The sequence below is a fragment of the Podarcis melisellensis genome (genome assembly GCF_964234715.1).
Source record: "Podarcis melisellensis genome assembly, chromosome: 3".
In the NCBI taxonomy this organism is placed as follows: Eukaryota; Metazoa; Chordata; class Lepidosauria; order Squamata; family Lacertidae; genus Podarcis; species Podarcis melisellensis.
The window spans coordinates 18,071,108-18,095,215 of record NC_138530.1 but is presented as its reverse complement, the minus strand read 5'-3'; the positions used below and the strand labels follow the sequence as shown (position 1 = coordinate 18,095,215).

Sequence of the window (24,108 nt, the reverse complement as noted above, 5' to 3'; positions counted from 1 at the left end):
TAAATGAGCAAATTAGGTTAATTTGGATATGCAGAAGATATAAAAAATAAATTTAAGGAGCTGCAGAAAGAGGGGGAAGGAAGTCAAGTTTTGAAATGTCAAAATGATTGTAAAATTAAGGAAATGTATAAAATTAGTGAAATGTATAAACTTGAAAACTGTAGTTTTTTTTAACAACAAACAAAATTGTATCCCGCCTTCCACTGCATTTCTCCAACGCTTTTCTTATTGCAAAAAGTCTGATTTGGGAGTGGCAAGCATGTGTGTTGCGCAACAGCTCCAAATAAACTTTTATTGCACAGCCTTGAATTTGCCAGATTATGATAAGAACATAAAGATGAGCTTGCTGGATCAGACCAATGGCCCGTCTAGGCCAGCATCCTGGTCTCACAGTGGCCAACCTGTGAGAAACCCTCAAGCAGGGCCCAAGCACAAGAAAACTCTCCCCACCTGTGGTACCCAGCAACGGACATTCAGAAGCACCGCTGCCTCTGACTGTGGAGGCAGAGAACAGCTATTGTGGCTAATAGCCTTATGCTTTGTTCAATCCTCTTTTTAAAGCCATCTAGGTTGGCCACTGAATTCCACCTGAAGAAACAGCCAGGCTGCAAGTGTCCCTTAGCTCATTATCGCACTACATTAGTCCAACTTACCATTTCCTGGAATAAAAACTGCCACTGGATCACTGAATGGCCCCACTCCGCCATTTGTAATGGCAGCGACTCGCACCATGCAGGTTGCATTGATGGCCACGATTGGAATGTGAACGGCGCTGGAATCTTTACCGGTACGCGAAGAGAGATTCTGCTGCAAAGGGGGGGAGAGGTTCTTTAAAACGCAGAGGAATTAATGGGGAAAGACTTTCCCCTTCGTAGACCCATTTCCTCCCATTAGACTAGATAATTAGCTGAAAAGCCAACATTTATCCCCATTCAACAGATTTCCAGATCAGATTTCATGCTTGTTTGCTGAACATAAACAGGCAGCGCTCATGTCACGAGAACAGCTATTGATTCATGGAGAGCCACAGTTTCCGTGAAGATAGCACTCCAAGTACGGGATGGTAGCTCTGGCCAGCATTTCTTTGTAAACGCTCTTACTGCCAGAGTCAAAATTCAACATAAATTTTACCCAGTTCTACAAGCTTCCAGCTGTGGACCATCAAGCCCCGTCAGTGCAAACCTGTCCTCCTTACAGGCAGAGCCAAATAATCAAGAGGGGGGTACAGACGAACAAAAAACTCCCCAAACTGGAGTGCTATCAGAAAGCCGAGGATGGGAACGGTTTATAAAATTCATTGCTTTCTCTCTGTGCTCAGCCTTTCCCCACTCCTTTCTGAATTTGCAAAGCCACAGGAATGTTCCCAGCAAGAAGCACCACTTAAACCACAAAGTTAATGTGTTTAATTAGAGAAAAACCATTACTGACATTGATTAAGGATTGTAAACCTTTTATGGATTTTTTTGTGTGAACGAGAGAATAAACTTGGAATATCTGGATTTGAAGACTGAAAAAATATTGGTTTATGGAAGATAGAGTGGTTGGAAGTTAATGAGTGAATATGATATTTAGCTGCAGGACAAAGAACCGGGAGTCTTTTTATCTTTATTCTTTTTTCCATCTCTCTCTTCTTTCGTTCTTCCTTCCTCCTTTCCCTCCCTTTTTACTCTTTTCTTCTTCTTTCCACCTCCGTTACTTTTAAGATGAAACATCTCTTTTATTTCAGTGTATTATGAAAAGATACTTTGTATTGGATATGAACTTTTGTATAACTTTGGACAAGGATCAATAAATATAATTAAACACATAAAAAGTGCCACTTTGAAGATAAACAAATGGGGCAAAACCAGTCGCTATACAAGGAACAGAGAACAGGCAAAATAACTGGGCTTCAGGAATCTCGGGAACCCAAAGCCAACCTCATCTCACATGTTTGCCCATGAATATTTGAGACAGAGCATCAGAGTGCAACCTTATGTCCACTTGCTTGAGAATAAGCCCAATTAACAATAATGAGACTTATTTCTAAGTAAACATGCACAGGACTGCAACCTTAAGATATTCTTGAGTGTTTACTAATGGTCTGGAAATTACCTGTGTTTAAAGCAGTACTGCCATTAACGGAAATATTAATTCTGACAACTAGGCATTCTCTTAACACTTGTGATATTTGTTTGTGTACATGGGAATTCAGCAGACAGGCAAGGTGCCGTTTTGATCTTAGATGCCATGCTTGTAGCTAGAATTCCTCCAGAGACGAAATGGGCATTTGGGCACTTACAGCTAAAGCACCTTTACGCAGGAGCAAAGCAAATTGTTTTAATAAGCTTAAGTGACGCAGCGGCATCCCAGCCAGATATCCCTCCAAGAACGCTAGCATATCTGATTTGAAACAAGAGATTCCCTTTCCCGTAAATTCCCTGTTATTTCCTGGACATCTAGTGAGTCAGCTGAACAGCTGAAAGAACGACAGGTCCTGCTTCCTGCTGAAACCACTACTGAAAACCAAAACACACAAAAAATAACTTCTTCTGTGACTCACAGTCCAGCTGGCAGGCTGGCATGTAATGCTCAGTGTCTTTGTAGGGCAATGTGTTACGGTAGGGCAATGTGTTACAGTTGAAGCTGTTACGGTAGTACAGCTTCAACTGAATAAGGCTGTATCAAAGGTCTCTGTAAACAGGAACTAGGCAAAATTATGAAACGAGTAAGGCTCTCAGCTGATCGTTAATAGACCGACTGGCACACACACCACCCCAAAATGGGGACGCTTTAACAAAGGAGGAATTGGATACTGGTTAACATGGAGCAAAGGGTGGTGATGAAGGGTCACAAGTCAAATCTGTTTATGTACCCCTTTATATAGCCAATGTTTGTTCTTGGTTTACAGCTTGTGGTTTATCTGGAGCAGGGCCAGATTTAGGTTTGATGAGGCCCTAAGCTACTGGTGCTGTGGGTTAAACCACAGAGCCTAGGACTTGCCAATCAGAAGGTCGGTGGTTCGAATCCCCGCGATGGTGTGAGCTCCCGTTGCTCGGTCCCTGCTCCTGCCAACCTAGCAGTTCGAAAGCACGTCAAAGTGCAAGTAGATAAATAGGTACCGCTCCAGCAGGAAGGTAAATGGCGTTTCCGTGCGCTGCTCTGGTTCGCCAGAAGCGGCTTAGTCATGCTGACCACATGACCCAGAAGCTGTACGCCGGCTCCCTCAGCCAGTAAAGTGAGATGAGCGCCGCAACCCCAGAGCTTACTTGCACTTTATCTACTTGCACTTTGAGGTGCTTTCGAACTGCTAGGTGGGCAGGAGCAGGGACCGAGCAACGGGAGCTCACCCCATTGCGCAGATTCGAACCGCTGACCTTCTGATCGGCAAGCCCTAGGCTCTGTGGTTTAACCCACAGCGCCACCCGCGTCCCTTGCACCATCTTAAAAGTGTATTAAACTCTTGCCTAAGCAACTTCTGCTGCATAATAAATCCGTCCTGTTCCTAGAAGCCACTTGTCTTTTGAAAGGGCTTCATTAAGAACTTACAGCCTAACAAATGATTTTCTGTCGTACTCAGGAATGTTCAAGAGCAAACAATGGAGTGTGTTTTATTACATCTCAGAAGCTGCAGGCACATGCAGAATGTGAACTGCCTAGATATTAAAAGTTTTGGCATCCAGCATTTTTCTAGAGAGGGAAGATGCTTAGATTTATGCTTTCCTTCTCTGAGGATGAAGGAAGTGACCTTTAGTTAAGACAAGTTGATGAGTTTGCGTCTCCACCCTAGACTAGTCACAAGACCATATTATCACTTTGCTGATTTCAGTGGGTTTGAGCCCTTTGATTTCCAGATCCCAAAAACATTAAAAAGGGAACAGAAAACTCAAGTCGTACAGAAAACAAGCATGAATCACATTCCCCCCTTCCATGGGAGATTTGAAAACAACGAAAACATTTGCACACTGACATGAGCGCAAGCCCCAATGAACACAGCAGTGCTTACTTCAGCGTAAGCATGCATAGGATTTTGGTGAGCCGTGGTGCAGTTTCTTTTCAATACCTCAAACTTTGGACTCAAAAAGCCAGTCTAATATAAATAAAACCAACTCAGTGGAAACCTAAACTAGGAATCAGGATCTGTTATAGATCATGCTTCTATCACAAGTATAAACTTCTTGTTTTCTTTTTTCCTTCCTCATGGGACTTGTAGCTATGTGATGCCACAATTTTTCTGATGTAGGCCGACACATTTCAGATAAAATTGGGGACTTCACTGCCGTTCTCTACCTGCTCAGAGGCTGGGAGGGATGAGTGAGGCTTGCTGTGAGTAAGACACTCGACAAGGTCTCGACGTTCAACAGGCTTTTTGCAATGCTCTCATAAGCAAACACAAAAGGCTTCAAAGTATTAGATCGCAGGGTCTTCCCAAACATCCTTTTAAGCTACAAGCAGCTGACGATTTTAGGGCCAAATCTTCTTCACTCATTCATAAAACCAGGGGTATAGGATGAATGCCAAGTCTGGAGCATTCATCTTAAGAGCCTCACGGTGCAATCCTGTGCACGTCTACTTAGAAATACATTCTTACTGAGTTCAGCAGGACTAACCATGAGATAAGTGAGTGTAGGACTGCCACCTCAATCTCTTAACTGCTGCTAAATATCTGGGGCCATTTGCAGAGGGAACATCCCTTTCCCTGAGCAAATTCACCACTCTGCCTTAGTTGCATTTGTGCGATACATCAGTACCTGCATTTCCCTTAATCAGTGTTCAAAATAACTTTAAAAGCTCTGGTCAATAGGAACCTGGGTTGTTCACTGGCCTGGTTGGCATGTAACACTAACCCATAGTTTATAAACCATAGTTTAGCAAACCATAGTTGATCATTGGGCCCAGCCTTACTGCTTCTCTATGGTTTATAAAATACAATTCAAATATGCTTGGCAAACCAAGGTTTCCTGTTGGTCTAAAAACCTTGGCTATCATTAACCACTGTTTAGGGTGACATGTGAATGAAGGCATTGTTTCAATACTTACAAACACCTCTGAATTCTGCCACACATGAGAGATGCTGTAGCCTTGAAGTTCACCGTTCATCTGTGCAGAGGGAGGCTTTATCCACGTGACGATCACAGAAGAGCTGGACTCATTGACGGAGAGCGTGACATTCCCAGGCGGAGCAGAGGGAGCTGAAAAACACACAGTGGAAAAACAGAAGGCTGGTCATTTCCCCATTTTGTTGACTTTGGGAAGATGCAAGCTGCAGAATTGTTGGGGTGGGAGCATACAGCATTCAAAGAACAAGACAAAAACAAATGTATGTAGATCACAAGATAGGCACAGGGTATGTAGGGCTTGCTAGTGTCTTCCACTCTTAATTTTTTTTAAGGGCTACATGCACTGCTTGAGTGGCTCAGAAAGTGAATACCCATCTGCTAAGAAAATGGCACAGATACGAGAGCAGGGTGGGTGGGTGCGTTGCTCATCATCAGTGATGCCACTGGCGCTGTCCAATAGGTGCCCACAACATTCGCACAACTACATTCCCATGCAGCAGCCGCTATCCTAATTGACAGTACAGTGGTACCTTGGGTTACAGACGCTTCAGGTTACAGACTTTGCTAACCCTGAAATAGTTTGTTTTACTTACCTCCTTCTGTTGTATTGGCAGTTATCCACGGGCTGAAGGCAGACCAGCCTACTTCGTTCATACAAGAAACACAGATGTTATAATCCTTCACGGCCCCCAGATTCTGAATACGGTACAGATGAGGGGGCACAGAAGTGTTGAAAACCAACACAGAGGCATTGCTTGGTGCAAAAGCATCCGTCACCTGAAATGAAGAACAAAAATGATTAAGGCAAAGATGATTCAGCAAGGAGTTCCAAAGCTACAGGCACAATTATCTGCCAGCAGCCCTGTGTAATTTGCAAGAAGAGAAGTGGCAAGCCCGCCCTATCGCCACAGAAAATAAGCATGTTGAACGGCAAGGAATGGCTCTGGGCTGAGCACATGGGGAAACTTTCCTTTCCACAGAGTTACAGGAAGTGCCCAAGGTGAGAGGAAGAGAGGTTTCAAGGCCCAACACAAGCTTCAGAAACACATTTGGGGTCAAACCAAATTTTCTCCATGCATTACTCATGTGAAGAGGGAAAGCAACTAGAAATTCCTGAATCTGCCTAGGCCTAGCTCTCACCTGAGTCATAAAATGAGCTGCAAATCTTCACAGTCAGGGCTTATGTGACTAGATGTGTCCAGAGAGAAAACAAACATACAAATCCCTGTAGCTAGAAAATAAGAATGGCAGAGAGAAACTAGAACCCTCATCCCTGACCTGCTATCTTTTGGTGTGCAGGGTGTCTGCTTGTTTGTTTTCGCAAAGACATTTAGTCTTTGTATTTAGCCACGTGATTTCCCACCTGCAGCCAAATAAAAGTCAAGGCAATGATTCTTACTCTCACCCTCAGTGGAGAACCATTTTTTCTCTGTTTCGTTGCCCCTCTCAAATTATCATTAAAACAAGCCAAGTACATTGTACAAGGGACGCGGGTGGCGCTGTGGGTTAAACCACAGAGCCTAGGACTTGCTGATCAGAACGTCGGCGGTTCGAATCCCCACGACACGTCAAAATGCAAGTAGATAAATAGGTACCGCTCCAGCGGGAAGGTAAACGGCGTTTCCGTGTGCTGCTCTGGTTTGCCAGAAGTGGCTTAATCATGCTGGCCACATGACCCGGAAGCTGTATGCCGGCTCCCTTGGCCAATAAAGTGAGATGAGCGCCGCAACCCCGGAGTTGGCCACGACTGGACCTAATGGTCAGGGGTCCCTTTACCTTTACATTGTACACGGCACATTTATCTTTATTTTTCTTTTTGCAAAACCCAGTCTCATTCTCCCTGCCTGTATTGCTCAAATCTAGTCTCATCTCTGGCAGCATTCACTTCAGTGCTGCACACCACCAGACAGAAAACGAAAATTAAGCAGCCCTTGATGCTACCAGATGCTCTGGCAGGCAAATACACAAGTGTAATCAAAACCAGCTGTTCCTGTTTCTGGTGTATTTCATTTGCCATCACCTTACTGGCTTTTGTGTTCCCAAAGGTGTCTGAGGCCATTTGGTCCAGGGAATGGAACCAAACCAAATCACATGCCACGCCGCCTTTTAAAAACATCAACACCATAGTAATTCTTGCCTGGTTTTGTGAGTATCAAATGCTAAGAGCTCTAAAAGCGGTCTTGCCTTGGGGATTCTGAATGCTCTCGAATTCAGAAATTCTGTTCCTTTATTACAGTATCTGTAAAGTGGCCAGTTACAGAATATTAAGTCATAGGGTTTCTTTAAAAATATTATTATTTTCCAACCTATTTCCGGAGTTTCAGCAGGAATGCAGCATCAAATACCATTGAAATGACAACATCGAGAAAGGAAAGGCATCACCCTGTTCCTGATCCACCCACCGCAACTCACAAAAGCAGATTATTAGAGTTTCCAGAAGGCAACTGGTGCTGCTTAAGCTGATACTGTGGAAATATCACATAGGAAACGCAATAACCAGGCTCACAGATGCCTTTATGTTTCGGCACTAGAAGGAATACATCTGTGCAAAATGAGATATGGGGGGGAAATGCCCTGACCTTTCTTAGGAACAAGACCCAGCTAGAGGAAATCCTGATGCTGCCCAGTTATCTGCATGTAAGGGCACTTCCTCAGCTGAATGAAACAATTATTTAAAAGCGGAGCATGATCACAAAGGGCGGCCTGCTGTGCGGATGTGACTCTGCACCCCTGCATTGCCCCGGACGTTGGGTTTCTGCCTGCATCCTGGGGCTTTCCATTGGTCTACAACCAGCCATGGAAAGAACAGGGAGCAATGGGCTTGTGGCTTCCAGCCAAGAGTCCCTGTGACCTGTTTTAGTTTCAGAAGGTGTTGCTCGGTCACTAATCCATGAGATCTTGTGGCTCTGCAACGGATCTCTGCCTGGGATTTTTCCCTGTTCTGCACATAACCTAGGGATGCTGGCAGATTCTGACGGAAACAGGAGCAGAAATCACTTATTCAACCAATGTCCAGAATGGAAATCAACCCAGCGAATATTTACTCTTGCTGTTGCTTTTGGTCTGCAAACAATACGCCATTGAATTTTAGCCCCCTGCCATTTGCATCGAGTTTCCTTTGCATTTAAATGAATGGAGTGGAACAACGAAATTAAGTGGGTTGCATAATTTCACCAACAAGATGAACAGCATAGTTTGTGGCAGAAGGCGGACTGCAGCAGAATGGAAGCGGCGGTGCATGTGACAAATACAGGGAAGAATGGAAAATGATGCTTTCTCCATCCCTTTACATAGGGATCTACTTGGTCCATTCAGCTAATATTGTCAACACTGACTGGCAGCAGCTCTCCAGGGTCACGGCCACAGTCCCTTCCCAGTCCTGCCAGGAGATGCCAGAAACTGAAGCAGGAACTGCCTGCTTGCAAAGCACAGGTGGTATTCAACTAAGTTGTACTCAGAGTAGACCCGTTGAAATTAATGAACACGAGTCTATTAGGTCCACTAATTTCAATGGGACTACTCAAGAGTAAAACTGAGCTGAATACCATCCCACATGCCCTTCTCTTGAGTTACAGCATTGCCCCATTTTTCTGTTTTCCAAAAATGTTTTCTGCCAGAAACGATAGTGGTGAGGAAAGAATCAAGGGAACAGGTACCTGCCACCTTGCTGCTGTTCTCCTAGTCAAAATCACCCCTGAAGAAATATTTTTTTAATAAAGAAAAGAATAAAACAGCGCTGTTGGGATGCAGTCGAAATATGTTCCCCCGGTTACATACGCTTCAGGTTACAGACTCCGCTAACCCAGAAATATTACCTCAGGTTAAGAACTTTGCTTCAGGATGAGAACAGAAAACATGCAGCGGCGGTGCAGCGGCAGCAGGAGACCCCATTAGCTAAAGTGATGCTTCAGGTTAAGAGCAGTTTCAGGTTAAGAACGGACCTCCGGAACGAATTAAGTACATAACCAGAGGTACCACTGTATAAAAAATGTCCAATAGCACCTTAGAGACCAACTAGGTTTCTTCTTGGTATATGCTTTTGTGGGCATGCACACTTCTTCAGATCCTAACAGATACTGTTAGGATGCAGTTACTTGAGTTTGTGTATAAATGTGCAGCTGGACACTAATGAAGTTGTGGCTCCGTAGCTTATTGCCCTAAACCGGAGAATCCTGTTGCTTTTCTGGCAATCGCTAGCATGCTTTTGAAACACCCTTTTCCCCATCTCCAGCAGCAAATCAGTCCGACCTCTCCTGATCAGTCTGATCAGTCCTCCCGACCACTCAGAACATGCAAAGGTGTTTTGTTGCCTGAACTAGCAGCTTCCATGGGATGTGGATTGCCACCAGCAGCAGAATGTTAAACGGAGCAGGGAGACTTAGTTCACAATCCCTGTCCAGCTGCAAAGTTGGCCGGTTATCTGCTCTCAGCCTAACCTACTTTGCAGGGTCATTGTGAAGATATGGGGGAAACCTTCTGCACTGAAGGTGCTCTTTTATTGGGGGAAGCATGGGTTGAAATGGCAGCAACGAAATAATTGAAGCATCCTTGTGTTTTCGAGGTCATAAACGCCGGATGGCAAGAGTGTTGTTCCTCGTATCCCATTTCTCCAGGTCAGTGGCGTAGCGTGGGTTGTCAGCACCCGGGGCAAGGCAAGTAAATTTCTCCCCCTAATCCGTGGATTTGCGCCCCCCAAACCCGTGGATTTGTGCCCCCTAACCCTAACCCCCAGATGTTGCGCCCGGTGCGGCCAGCCCCCCCGCACCCCCCACGCTACGCCACTGCTCCATGCGAAATAAACAAGCAAACACCCCCTGCTTCAGCATTCAACAGCTACATTAGGGGCTGCAGCCCTAATATATAGGCTGCCTCCACCCCCCAGAAATCAATGGGATGCAAGTTGTTGAACCATGTGGAGGATGGCAGCCCACAAATACCCTCCCCCCAGGAATTTAGGATGCACAAACTGTTATTGTGAAGCCGGTGGCTTCTGAGAAACCCCAAACGCCAACCGCTTAGATACCAAAACTATTTGGCTGCGCTCCAACATCCACACAGTTCTGTTCATTTGACACGGCGTGACCGAAGGGAAGCGAGATAAATTGCGTTCAGCGTTACTGTGAAATGTGTCAAATGCTTAAGCAGACGGTGCCTCGCTTGGTAACTTCTGGCCATTTTAAAAACTGCAGAGCGTTTTGCCGGCACAACAAGATCTTTGAAAGTTGAAATAGTTAAGGCAGAATTCACAGGAGGGGCAGGATCCAACCTTGTTGTTTTTTTCTCCAGCCAGAGGGCACTCAAGGCGACACGCAGTAAAACCTAAACTCATCGCCATAAAAGCCAGAGTTAAACATTTAAGAACAGCAACAGGAAAACACACAGACACCCCGCACACATTAAGCCAGCACGTTCAACAACTTGGGAAACAAAAAGGTTTCTGCTTCCAGGAAAAGCATTAAAAAGAAGGGACCTCATCTGATCTCCTGGGGAAAGGAGATCCAAAGTGTTCTCTGTACAGTATCATAAAAGAATAGGCAGCTGTCTGACACCAGGTCAGACCATACTGCCTACACAGACTGGCAGCAGCTCTCCAGAGTTTTAGACAGGTTTCTCTCTCAGGGATGCAACTGAACCTGGGTTCTTCTGCATGCAAACGACCATCATCTTATAGCTGTGCCTGCTTGGAGATGGGGGGGGGGGGCTCAGTGAGAGCCTCTTGCTCAAGGCCTCCCAAAATCTGGCACCAGTAACTATACAATCCCGACCCATACTGTTGACCAGGGCAGTTTGTGCATAGGCAGCCTTTGGGTGTGTGCACATAGACTCTGGCACAAAGGATGCCTAGAGCATGTGGAGTTTGAAAGCCAAGCTAGCAAGTGGCACCTTGTTTCTTTCCACTGTGCAGTCAGTTACACCTGTAATGGATGTTTGCAAAAAGCTTACGCATCAGCTCCTGAGAGCAAGGGCAAGAGAGAGGCATTGCTTGTGCCTGTCCCAGATATTGACACCTGAAACTCGCCCCTCTGAGCACATTTCAGGAGTATTTTGAGGTCTACCTGTTTGGGCTGGCCCTCAATGCTTTGGGTTAGGTCTGCAAAGGACTTGTGAGACAGCAAGGTTTCATTCTGTTGCGCTGGGATCTTCTGCTCTTGTTCTCCCCCTCAAACCTGACGGAAAGGGCGGACTACAGATGTAAGTAAATGAATGAACTCAAAGGGAGCTGTGTTGACGTTTCACCTGCATGACTGAGCCAGTCATCACCAGGCGCTTGCTGTTTAATTTCTTGCAGGCAGACATTGAAAGAGTTGACGCCAGGCTTTTGTACCCTGAACTCATAAAATCGACAACAGCCACTTGGACCTCGGTAGCTCAGATGACTCACTTATGAACTCTGATCGGAGTTCCTCCTACATGTGCCACCCAGAATTCTCTTTAAGAAGAACTGAAAATGCCAGTTGCGCATATTACTCCGAGCAATGAGGAAGGCGACTCTCTCTTTTTCTTTCCATTCACCCTTTGCCTATTCTTCCTTTAGCCGACCCTGGCTTCCAGGAACCCAGGTTAACAGAGGAGAAGCAGCTGATTCTTTATTTTCAATTTTATTCATTGCTTTAAAAAGAGCCTCAAAGCGACTTACAAAAAAACACACACAACACAATAAAATAAAATAACCCAAACAGTAAAAATCATACTTAATGCTAAAAAATGCAAAGTATCATTTCCTGTCCAGCCAAAAGATGAACACGAAGAACAGGCCGAAAGAACAAACCACATCAAGGTCCAAATGGTTGGTGACCATCGCAGGGTCTAGATATATTTCCCTTCTGCATAACACTAGTTCTGTTTTCAAGCTTCCCTTTGCAGGAAGGCAAACTAAGACACGCAGGGAAATCCTGATTTGCAGCAGTGCACCCAGAAGAAGTGCCACACCCTCCCATATTCTGCAGCCTTGCAACAGAGGACAGGGAAGTACTGATGACTGCAACCTTATGCTCACTTGCTGGGGAGAAAGCCTCAACAGGACTTACTTCTGAGGAGATTTGTATATATGACGGCGCTGGAAGTACCATATGAGACATCAGGTAAAAGCAACCACACAAATGCTGAAGAACGCATAAAGGCATACCTGAACTCTGCAGCGGCTCAAAGGGGAATAGCCATCAAAGCCTGGGATCCAGGACACTGCTATCGTGTGAGCTGTTCTGCTCCTCACTTGCACCTCAAGAGGAGGGGAAGGAATTCCTGCATTAGAAAGAGCAAGATCGTCAGCAATAGGGCTTGAATATGGCAGCCAGCACAACAAACACACACACACCATTGCCAGGCCTTCTGGACACCATGCAAAACCATCAGAATTGCTCCATTTTAAGCTTTGGGGAGGGGGCAGAAATAAAAACGGCCAAGCCATCCGCTTGCCAAATTATGACCAGACAGTGCCTGCTATCCTATATGCCGGTTTACTCAAAATCAAGTTCCACTGTATTCCGTGGGATTTAAGAGTCTGGGAGTGTGCTTAGGACGGCAGCCAAAAAAGACATTTAGTAATAATAATAAAATAATAATAATTTATTATTTATACCCCGCCCATCTGGCTGGGTTTCCCCTGCCACTCTGGGTGGCTTCCAACAAAGTATTAAAATACAGTGGTCTGTTAAACATTAAAAGATTCCCTGAACAGTGTGGGAAAATGATGCTCTTATGTACAAGCAATCATTTTCCCACAGAACAGGACTAACTTCAGATGTCTTCTAAAAGTCTGGTAGTTGTTTTTCTTTTTGACATCTGGTTGGAGGGCGTTCCACAGGGCGGGTGCCACTACAGAGAAGGCCCTCTGCCTGGTTCCCTGTAACTTGGCTTCTCGCAGTGAGGGAACCACCAGAAGGCCCTCTGCGCTGGACCTCAGTGTCCGGGCAGAATGATGGGGGTGGAGACGTTCCTTCAGGTATAATATGATGTTGTGTTTGTATATGTTCCTCTCCCTTCTTCCAAGATGCTCAGGGTAAGTTTACGTGATCTGCCCCCCCCCCCAATCCTGGCCTGCCAAGCACAACACCACACTTTTTTACTCACAACCGTTGCAGAAAGGAGAGTGCTATTGCATTCAGGTCACTGTGAGAACAAGATGCTGGACTAGATAGGTCAGTGGCCTGATCCTGCAGGGATCTTCTTCAGTGCTTATGCCTGCAGGGATTTGAACCCAGGTCTCCTGAGTCTAAGCGCAACACTCTAGCTCAGGTATGAGAAAGCTGTGGCCCTCCAGAGGGTGGACTTCAGTGCCCACCCGTGTCAGCCAGCATGGCTAAAGATCAGGGATAATGAGAGTTTTAGTCCAGCCACAACTGGTTCCCCATGTCTGATTTTGCAGCTTCAAAGCACCGTTAAGAAAAATGGGTGAAGATCCCATAAAGGACTTTAAATAAGTGTCAGTCTCTTCTGTATGAGTGTTCCAGACATGGCACTGAAGGGACAGTGCAGGAACATCTGCTCACACAAACACACATTGCTCCTGACTATACATCTACACATCGTCACAGTCTGGTTTTAATGAATTTTGAGTTATACAGTTTTATTTTTAAGTTGCTGTTAGCTCCCAGAGCAAGCTAGAAACACAAGTAATTTTAGAAAAATAATAGAAACAGTGTTATCCAAGCCAAAAACCAATCTGTCTCGAACAAACAAGAGTGTTGTTGGTTTTTTAAAAAAGGCTTGGCAACCAGTTTATTCAGGGATCACCAACCTTGAACACATTTGGAGTCTTGAGAGAGTGTTTTGGGCAACAACCCCCTACCCCAATCGCTTCTCTCCCCCTTCCCCTGAGTCATCGCTACTCTGGCAGGGAGAAAAGAGAGTCAGAGAGAGAGAAAGAAAGAAAGAGAGAAAAATATTGTGTGCATACACAGACCTATTGCTTGCTTTTTGTTGTTAAATCTGGGTAATAGTCAGATCTATTAGGATAAATACAGATTTGTGTGGTTCTTCTCAAGGTTCCCCACCCCAAAAAAGCCAGCATCAAATTAAAGTTTACATGCAGTAAAAAATCAAAGATCTGGTGCTTGACAGTACCACAAAACCACTGATCCAATTTACAGATATTTATGGTTTTTAAATACGATGACAACAAAAACAACTAATCACAAAACAATCAACCTATAAATGTGGGTTTGAGAGAATCCCTTGTAAAAATGATGAGAATCCATAAGGATCTGTGCCTTTGGTTCCATGGGGAAAAAAATCACGCAATTTCAAAATCTGTTTTATGGCGCGTTGAACTGGTTGGAAAGAAATAATGGAATAACTATTAGTTGACCATTTGAGGAAATACAGAATTATGAACTATTTTTGGAACACATTGCAAGAGACATAGCAAAGCAGAGCTAAGTATGATCTCTGTTCAGGACCCAAAATAATAATTTGCCTTATTTAGAAGTAAACTGTGTTCTTTCTGAGTCCTAAATCTAGGAAGATCCCTGGAGAGCAAACAAAGGAAAAGAAAGGGGATTTTTCATTTTTACATTAGGCTGCTGCTAAATGGAATACCTTAACAAACTTGAGCATTTATCCCAGGATCTTAAAAAAAATCTCTCCCACTACATAAAGTCCCCTACAATGTGTGTCAATCAGGGACAAGAGGATTCACTTCTGCCCAAAATAAATTGGGGCCAATCATAACAGATAAAACATATGAATTTAAATCAATCTATTTAATATTCAGGCCCATCCGAAATCAAAAGACCCCCATCATGCTTCCAATGAAATCAATGAGAGCCAAATAGGACCTGGAGCAGATCTTTCCAAACTGTGTGTTGTGACACATTAGTGTGTCGGCTGCAGTGTGTAGGTGTGTTGTGCAAACGCTCCCTGTGCTTCTCCTGGGGCTGGAAAGGGGTTAGTTTAACCTCTGGTTTGCTAGTAAAACTGAATTACTGTGTCGTGAGGTGATGCATGTCTAAAAAATGTGTCACCAACATGAAAGGTTTGGAAAGCTCTGACCTAGAGCTTTTCTCCAAACATTGCAAGGGCAGAGGCAGTGAGAATCATCGCCTTGACATGGCTGTAAGCACATGCAGGGTCAGGGACGAGGATTTCTCTCCGTTGGGTGATGGAGGTGAGGACCCCGAACCTCAAGAGGAAAGGCATGCAGGACTAGCCCCCAGACTCCTGCTACCAGTCAAACCTTCAGGACTGATGCTTCCTTGGCCTGAAGATGTAGCACTGGTACCCTCTGACTTAGAAGACTCCACTGTAGAAGACTCAAAAGGACCTGAGACTCCATTGCTCCATCACTGCTAGGAGATTCCCGGAGCCTTCATCACTGCAGGACACCACCCTTGGGGCAAACCTGTTTGCCTTTTAACCCAAAATTCCCTAAGTTGCTCTTCCCAAAACAGTGCACAAACTGAAACACAGCTATTCTAAATGGCCACTCTTCCAAATTTTGTGGTGGCACTTCCCCAAGCAAATGCAGCGTACAAATATGTCTCTATTAGCATGCTAATAATAATAATAATAATAATAATAATAATAATAATAATAATTTGCTATTTGTACCCCACCCCCATCTGGCTGGGTTTCACTAGCCACTCTGGGTGGCTTCCAACAAAGATTTTAAAAAGTATGTGTCTTAGGGAAGTTAGCATGAAAATGCTGTTCAATAATAAAAAACCACTTATTCCAGCAGGCATTTTAAGGTAGTGTTTGGGCCTCCTACAAAAGGTGCAAGAACCTTATCTTTTTTTCCACCTGAATGTTGGGGGTCATCATGACAGAAATTGCAAATTTCAGTCTGAATCATCTTTCAGGCTCTACCTCATCGCTACCGACAATTGTTGAGAAATCACGCAGAACAAATGCTGTCCAGAAATTGGCCGCGCAGCTTCCCACTGATATACAGGCAGGTTCTCAACACTCCCTGTGTGCTCATCGCAGAATATCTGAACCTGAGCAAGTTGGAAGCAGTCAAGAATTGCAGGCGTGCACCAGCAAGGCTTTAGCAGGAACAATCAAGCTCATGTCATACTTATGGCTGACCTTTTATATTGATTCGGGCTTCCGTCGATGTAGCCACACCCTTCACGTTATGAGCTTCGCAGTGGAAAACAGCAGTTTCGCTCAGACCTGCAACCCAGTTAAAACAAGGCTATAAATCATAAAATCAAAGTAAGGCGGAACAAAACGAGAATCTCAGCAAGGTGGCCAACGGGAATGTGACAGAGGAAGAAAGAAAAAGCCATTGAAACCACTTCTCCTCCAACTTGGCTTCCTTCTTGAACACAAGACCACAGAAAGAAACCCGACTCCCAGGTGTTGTTTGTGACGATATGGATAAACATCTCGAGTGTGGCACTTTGCTAACCGCAAGGGAGATTCTCTGTGGGAAAGACTGGCTCATTTTCTTTTCTTTTCTTTTCTTTTCGTAAAATTATTTCCCTTTGCCAAAGAAGTGATTGAACACTTTGACAGAGCTATTTAAAAACCTGCCCATGCCGTCTGCTGTAGATATGGCCAAGCAGAGAACAAAGTCATGAAATGGAGAATGTCTGACAAACCGTCAGTGAATAAGAGAGGAAGAAGAAGAGTTTGGATTTGATATCCCGCTTTATGACTACCCGAAGGAGTCTCAAAGCAGCTAACATTCTCCTTTCCCTTCCTCCCCCACAACAAACACTCTGTGAGGTGAGTGAGGCTGAGAGACTTCAAAGAAGTGTGACTAGCCCAAGGTCACCCAGCAGCTGCATGTGGAGGAGCGGAGACGCGAACCCAGTTCCCCAGATTACGAGACTACTGCTCTTAACCACTGCACCACACTGCCAGCTCGGTTGCTTTTACAGCAGCAGCCTTCCCCAGCTTGGTAGCCTCCAGATGTTATAGACTACAGGTCAACAAACTTTTTCAGTAGGGGGCCAGTCCACTGTCCCTCAGACCTTGTGGGGGGCTGGACTATATTTTTTTTTGGGGGGGGGAAATGAATGAATTCCTATGAATTCCTATGCCCTACAAATAGCCCAGAGATGCATTTTAAATGAAAGCACACATTCTACTCATGTAAAAACACGCTGATTCATGGACCGACTGTGGGCCAGATTTAGAAGGCAATTGGGCCAGATCCGGCCCCCGGGCCTTAGTTTGCCTATCCATGTTATAGACTAGCTGGCAGGAGTCCCAAACGTCAGGAGAGGACAAAAGCAGAGGTTACACCAGGCAGGGGAGGGGCTGTGGGCTACCATACCTTATTGGCACCACGACTGCCATCTTCCTTGTCAATTGGCCATGCTGGCTAAGTCTGAAGGGGGTTGGAGTCCAATAATATCTGGAGGGCCACTGGTTTCGCATTTCAGGATTACACCCCTAAACCAGGGCTTGCTGACTGGGTTTTCTGAAGGCAGAAGGAAATGGGATTCCCCTCTGCCCAACTGAGCTGCCTGTAATGCAATGGGACTTACTTCTGAGTAGACTTGCATAGGATTGTATTGTAAGGCTATCCTATACACACTTACTCAGGAGTTGACTATAGTCAGACATTCTTCCAATCTTCACTCGAATATGTGTTTTTTAGACACTTGGGCTTGTAGAAAGGGCAATACAAGTTTTTTTGTTACTACAGTGGTAAAAGGTAAAGGTAAAGGGACCCCTGACCGTTAGGTCCAGTCATGGCCGACTCTGGGGTTGCGGCGCTCATCTCGCTTTATTGGCCGAAGAAGCTGGCGTACAGCTTCCGGGTCATGTGGCCAGCATGACTAAGCCGCTTCTGGCGAACCAGAGCAGCACACGGAAATGCCGTTTACCTTCCCGCTGGAGCGGTACCTATTTATCTACTTGCACTTTGACGTGCTTTCGAACTGCTAGGTTGGCAGGAGCAGGGACCGAGCAACGGGAGCTCACTCTGTCATGGGGATTTGAACTGCCGACCTTCTGATTGGCAAATCCTAGGCTCTGTGGTTTAACCCACAGTGCCACCCGCGTCCCTACTACATTGGTACCTTGGGTTAAGTACTTAACTCGTTCTGTGGGTCCGTTCTTAACCTGAAACTGTTCTTAACCTGAAGCACCACTTTAGCTAATGGGGCCTCCCGCTGCCGCCAGAGCACTATTTCTGTTCTCATCCTGAAGCAAAGTTCTTAACCTGAGATACTAATTCTGGGTTAGCGGAGTCTGTAACCTGAAGCGTATGTAACCTGAAGCGTATGTAACCCGAGATACCACTATATAACCACTGCTTTTCTGTTCATTCATTCTACTTTAAACTCTACCTAAGGTGGCCAGATGGAAAAGAGAACAGGGCTCTTGTACCTTTAATAGTTGTGTGCAGAAGATGGATGTTCACCAGGTAGCCAGCTATTAAAGGTGCAGAAGCCTTGTCTTTCCCCCCCATCTGGCCAACCTAGTTCCACCTAAGATGGAAGGCTCTGGCTTTGGGCAGAGGTAAGATTCACTTCTTGAGAAGCAATAAAGCCAAAAGCAGAAGAGACAACCGAGGATTCCGCCCCCCCCCCTTTATGTTGCTTGGGTGTAAAAAGAACAGCTTGTCCTTCGCAGGCACAATGTGATCTACCCAGCCTTGTTGCTGCCCTCCCTTTTAGTGGGGCCTTATTCCATCCAAGCCCTTGCAGAAACTGATGTGAGCTGAACAAGCAGCAAGGCTTGGCAGAATTCGCCTTGTGGCTTCTCCTCCTGTGGGAAGTGCTTTGCAGTCTGGCTGGTGGGTGGACAGAGTTATTTGTAGATGGCTGGGGTGACCTGATTTTTAAAAAGACAACTTCCTTCTTTTACTTATTTTTAAAAAACAACAACCAAGGAAGAAAAACTTTGCAGAGCTTAAACAGCAGGAGTTTTCCTGATGTTTTAAGGTCTGCAACTTTCCCCCCCTGCCAAAAATCTGTATCTCTCCAGGGATAACTCAGTGGAAGGTTCTCCTCATTCCAACTCAGTCATGGGAAGATTAAAATACCACACTTGGAATCACGTACCCAAAGTTAGATAATTTAACGTTGCCTTAAATTCTGATTGATTTCATTTCTTAATCCACCCATCCCTCCTCCACCTTGGAAGAAGGCAATTTTTAAATTAGCCTGCTAAGAGGCTGGCAATTTGCACTTCCATGTTGGATAAAAGTTTTCCTCAATAACCAGCATGAAAACAAAGACTAGTCTCTTGGCAGGCTAGTAACTTTGGTAAGTCTAATTTACAAGGCTGATAGAAGCACAGGAAGCTAGAGTTGGGTTCCTTGCTGTCATCTAGTCCAGCCTCCAGGTCAATGGAGGAATCGCGCAGCTACAACACCCCTGAAATATGACTGCTCAACCCCTGCTTAATACCTCCAGTATGGAGAGCCCTCACCATTGTGCCAGGGCAGTTTCTTCGACTGCCAAACAGCTGTTATTGATGTGAGGTTTCCAACCTTCTTCCTGCAACTCCTAATAAATTTCTGAAGAACCTCAGATTTCCCAAGCATGCAGTTTGCAAGGCCTTTGGCTGAAAGCCAAGCAAGATAAGCAGCAGCTCGCTTCAGAAAACAAGACGTGCGGCCATGGAATGAGGCGAGATTTCATTCAGGTCAGCAGAAAGTAAAGCTCAAAAGAAAGACTGCAATCTAAGGCAATCCCTGGTTAACTGGAGTTCGTCTTCTTTCTCTTTTCGAGTTCTCAAACCTTGAAAGTGACTTCACTGAGAAAATTAGCTAAGCTATTTTAAAATGGTTAAAAAAAAGGAAATGCCTACCACATTCTGCAATGCTGAAACGATTTTCTCAAAGGCTTTGGTAAGAACCAGATAAGCCACTTGAAGGGACCACACCCATTATTAACAATCCCTTAAACCAAGGAAATTGTGTGGCTATCTCAAGGGGAAAAAATGCCACAAGGGCTCCTCCTTTCCCCCCAGCAATAGCTCCTAGAACAGCCTTCCCCAAACTTCAGTTCCCAGAAGCCCAGATAAAATGGTCCACAGTCAGGGATGCTGGATGCTGTGGTCCAAAGTATTTAGATGGCATCTGGTTCCAGAGAGCTCCTGCATCTTTAATGCACAGCAAGCAACACCTGATGAAATTCCTTCTTCAACATACCAACTAAAGACACAAGAGCCCATCAAAGGGACTTGTCTAGAAAACTGTTCAGCTCACCTGGCACGGCCAAGACAGAAGGAGAAATGTCAGCTTTCTTGGTAATTTGGCTGCTGTTCCAATGCCAGTGAATCGCAATGGGCTCAGGGGGGCCCACAGCATGGCAGGTGAGGTTGAAGGGCGTGTTCCGGGTCACGTTCAGCCCCTGGGGCTGCTTAATGAAATACGGCAGTCCTGCCACACAACAGGAGAGAAAGGATGGTTAGGCAGACTTAAGAGACCAAGAGCAAACTCCAAAGAGCAAACTGTAATGACACAGATCAGTAGGGATGATCCCATCATGGCAAACTTAAAATCTGGAACCTAGGTGTGTGTGTGTATCCTGGGGTTTTTTTCAGAGCAAGAGCAATCATGTCATCTGCCGGAGAGCCAAGGGCAACTGGCAGACCCTCCTTGCTCCTCTGGCAAGTGAACCAAAGTGATAACGAGGCTTTAGCATAAAGGAAGGGAGAGAAAGAGACAAATAATAATAATAATTTATTATTTATACCCCGCCCATCTGGCTGGGTTTCCCCAGCCACTCTGGGCGGCTTCCAACAGAACACTAAAATACAATAACCTATTAAACATTAAAAGCTTCCCTAAACAGGGCTGCCTTCAGATGTCTTCTAAAAGTCTGGTAGTTGTTCTTCTCTTTGACATCTGGTGGGAGGGCGTTCCACAGGGCAGGTGCCACTACCGAGAAGGCCCTCTGCCTGGTTCCCTGTAACTTGGCTTCTCACAGCGAGGGAACCGCCAGAAGGCCCTCGGCACTGGACCTCGGTGTCTGGGCTGAATGGTGGGGGTGGAGACGCTCCTTCAGGTATACTGGACCGAGGCCATTTAGGGCTTTAAAGGTCAGCACCAACACTTCGAATTGTGCTTGGAAACGTACTGGGAGCCAGTGTAGGTCTTTCAAGACCGGTGTTATGTGGTCTCGGCGGCCGCTCCCAGTCACTAGTCTAGCTGCCGTATTCTGGATTAGTTGTAGTTTCTGGGTCACCTTCAAAGGTAGCCCCACATAGAGCACATTGCAGTAGTCCAAGTGAGAGATAACTAGAGTACAAGGTGGACACTTCTTTCCTTTTATTTGATGGGCGTCCCCCTGCCCCCTACCATTTTGAATGGGAACACTTTTTTTGCAAGAAAGCTTTTAATTGGAAACGCGAACTGATGACGTATCTTTTGCTAAAGCGTTTGACAAGTCAACCCCGTGGAATCAGAAATAAGCACCACTGAGATCAATGGAGCATCCCAAATTTGTGTACTCCCCTATGCAAGCCACTGTGGTTTGCTCCCAACACTTCAAAATTTACCACTGCATGGAAAGAGTCCCAGATTCCTTATCCCTGGTCTAAAGAGAGGGTTTCCTCGAGGAAGCCCCACTACAGTTCACAAGCACGAGAGAACTGTCCAGAAAACACAGTTCTGCCTCTGACGGCACAACTCTGTGCACTTCTACTCAAGAAGGAAATACACTCCCAGGTATTGATTGCAGCACGATCCTGACTACCTGGGCATAGGGAAAGTGAGAAGCCAGGAGGCAATACTGACCAGGCGATCGTGCAGTTGAAACAAGGATGCCTGCTGTCAGGGGTTCAGGAGCAGAGACACAGGAGAGGGAGCAAATGGAGAGCGAGGAGGAGGAATCCGAGGGGGGAGTAGGCAGTGACAGTGGTCAGAGAGATTCCACGAGTCTCACCAGCGAATCGGAAGACTCACAGAAGGGAGCGCCCATGGCCAGGGCGAGGGGGGTGCCAAAGGGGAAGCCCCAGAAGGAAGGGGCCAGCGGGGACTCCTTGAGCAGCAGCTGGAAATCAGGACCAGCTTCCCCACCAGAGCACAGTAGGGGGGAGGAGTCCCAGGAATCGGGAACAGTGTTCTCGCCACCAGCGAGAGGAGATGAGTCAGGGTTGACCACGCCCACATCGGAGAGTGGGGGAACGGTCAGGAGGAAGGTTACCGGCTGGGCGCGCGCGCCAAGTTCAAATGTACAGGCGAGCGGCACAGCAGGTAGCCCGGATGGGGAGCCAGGTCCTAAAGCCCGCCGGAAGGAAGGGCAAGACTCAGGAGGGTCAGCGTCAGAAGAGTCCAGAAGGGAGGAAACCCCAGGGGGCAGAAGGACCCAGAGGAGGAAAGAACAGCGGAGGAGGTGGAGCCGGGCCAGGATCTTAAACTGGTGCGGAAGGGGTAGTGATTCAGAGGGGACTTCGCCGATCTGAAGTCAAGACGTAGGGCTGCACGCTCTGGGGTTTGAAATGGAAACGAAACTTCAATAAAGACTTTTGTACATTAAATCAACTGGGCATTGGTCCTCTGTGAGCTGGGACCTGGAGGCAGTCCTGACACCTGCCCTCTGTTCTGGAAGCAGATGGATAAAATACTGTATATGCATTTGCCTTTGTGAACGTAACATGGGTTGCAAACGGAAGACCGTTCATACAAGGGGTCTTTTCTCTCCCCTTCTCCGTCTTGCAGATCCCTTTACTCCTCAAAAAGCTTCTCCACAGTATCGGGGTGATCTACTGACCTTTGTAGACTACGCCATGTGGGTTTACCGGAAGATAATGGGGAGAAATTGCCTGAAAATGGCATCTTCCTCCAGGTTTTTCTGCAATTTCCCAGACTGGTTCTGCGTTTAGTCAATTTTTTTCTTCCAGTTCTCTTACAATAGTCACTCTCATATTTGTTATACAAAATCTCCCAAGCTAGCTATTCATCCACAGTTTTACATTATCAAGGGCTTTCTTTCAAAACTAAGCATACCTTCCAACAGAACCAAAATAGGATCTGACACAATTTCTTCGCTGTTGACTTTCAGTTTGCAGGTGTACGACCCATTATCAGAGCGTAGGACATTGGGTATACTGCATGGGAGAAGTGGGGGAAAGATTTAAAATTGTGCTTTTTTATTTAGAAAACATTTCTATTCCACCTTTCATACACAGTAAGAAAACTGTGTATCCTCCCCACCCCCCAAAAAAAGAACAATAAAATTGCAGTTCAAAACAGAATGGCTAGTAGGTTAATAAGAAAACAATGGATGGTATTATTATTATTCAATACTACCGAGTGCCAAGAAGACATAAAAGTTAATTGCACACAATTGTTAAATTATGGGATAATTAAAATATACCATAATTAAAATACACAATAAAATGATTCAATTGAAACATTAAAATATAACTGCCCATGATTAAAATGTGCAATAAAATAGCACAGCAATAAAAAACAGCAGGCTCTTGGCTGTGAGCCCTGGAAGACCTGCTCCCTTCCTTTGCAGGCCTTTTCCCACCTGGCCTGGAAGGGTAAGGCCCGGACTGACTCCAGCTACAAAATATGAGGCTGCTGAAAAGTATCTTGGATGGGGCTGTTGTTTAGGGAGTTTTGTTGTGGGTGGGGGGTTGTTGCTGTGAAATTTTTATAGTATCTCTATTTTGTATCTGATGATTTATGTGGAAGTTGTTCCATTTGGTTGGTTTGGTTCAATTTGATATTTTGTTTATTCTTCATGACTACTATTGTTATTTCTGCAGTTATGTAATTTTTTTATATGTTATAAACTGCCTTGAACACGGTTTTAACTTTAGAAAGGTGGCATACAAATAAAATGATTGACTGATGATGGTATAAAGACATCAGAATAAACAGGTGCATCTTTGGAGGCCGGCGGAATGCCAATTAAGATGCAGCATCCCATGGAATGCAGTTCGTGCTTAAATACAACACTGGTGAAAAAGCCTGCCTTTACATCAAAACAAACTAATAGGCCATGTTAAGGTTAAGTGGGTTCAATCTGTTGGTTTTAGTGTCCTTACTGGGCCATGGAGTGGCCAGTGAAGGTGCAGGAAAAAGAGAGAGTTTTCAGTAAGTGCCAAAATTGCATCAAAGCTGGCATTTGTTACAATTCAGGTAGACAAGGGGTCAGCAAACTTTTTTGGCAGGGGGCCGGTCCACTGCCCCTCAGACCTTGTG

The 24,108-nt window shown here is 45.4% G+C and overlaps 1 protein-coding gene and 1 long non-coding RNA gene across 4 annotated transcripts in view; both read right to left on the bottom strand.

The window, feature by feature from the left end:
- MERTK (MER proto-oncogene, tyrosine kinase) overlaps positions 1 to 24,108 on the bottom strand; it is a 52,944-nt gene that overhangs the window by 20,596 nt on the left and 8,240 nt on the right. For 2 of the 3 annotated variants that reach the window (XM_081903803.1, XM_081903805.1), the window contains exons 3-9: positions 22,900 to 23,000; positions 20,155 to 20,328; positions 16,068 to 16,154; positions 12,166 to 12,281; positions 5,633 to 5,816; positions 5,020 to 5,171; positions 654 to 807 (exon numbers count right to left, since the gene is read on the bottom strand). In XM_081903803.1, coding sequence (XP_081759929.1) covers positions 654 to 807; positions 5,020 to 5,171; positions 5,633 to 5,816; positions 12,166 to 12,281; positions 16,068 to 16,154; positions 20,155 to 20,328; positions 22,900 to 23,000 — 968 coding nt within the window. The remainder of the gene's footprint in view (positions 1 to 653; positions 808 to 5,019; positions 5,172 to 5,632; positions 5,817 to 12,165; positions 12,282 to 16,067; positions 16,155 to 20,154; positions 20,329 to 22,899; positions 23,001 to 24,108) is intronic. The other variant, XM_081903804.1, reaches the window with a different exon arrangement.
- LOC309366135 lies at positions 20,619 to 22,891 on the bottom strand. The gene is made up of 2 exons (XR_014166539.1): positions 22,483 to 22,891; positions 20,619 to 21,717 (listed from the first exon to the last, which is right to left on the bottom strand). It is a non-coding gene; the product is annotated as an uncharacterized lncRNA (long non-coding RNA).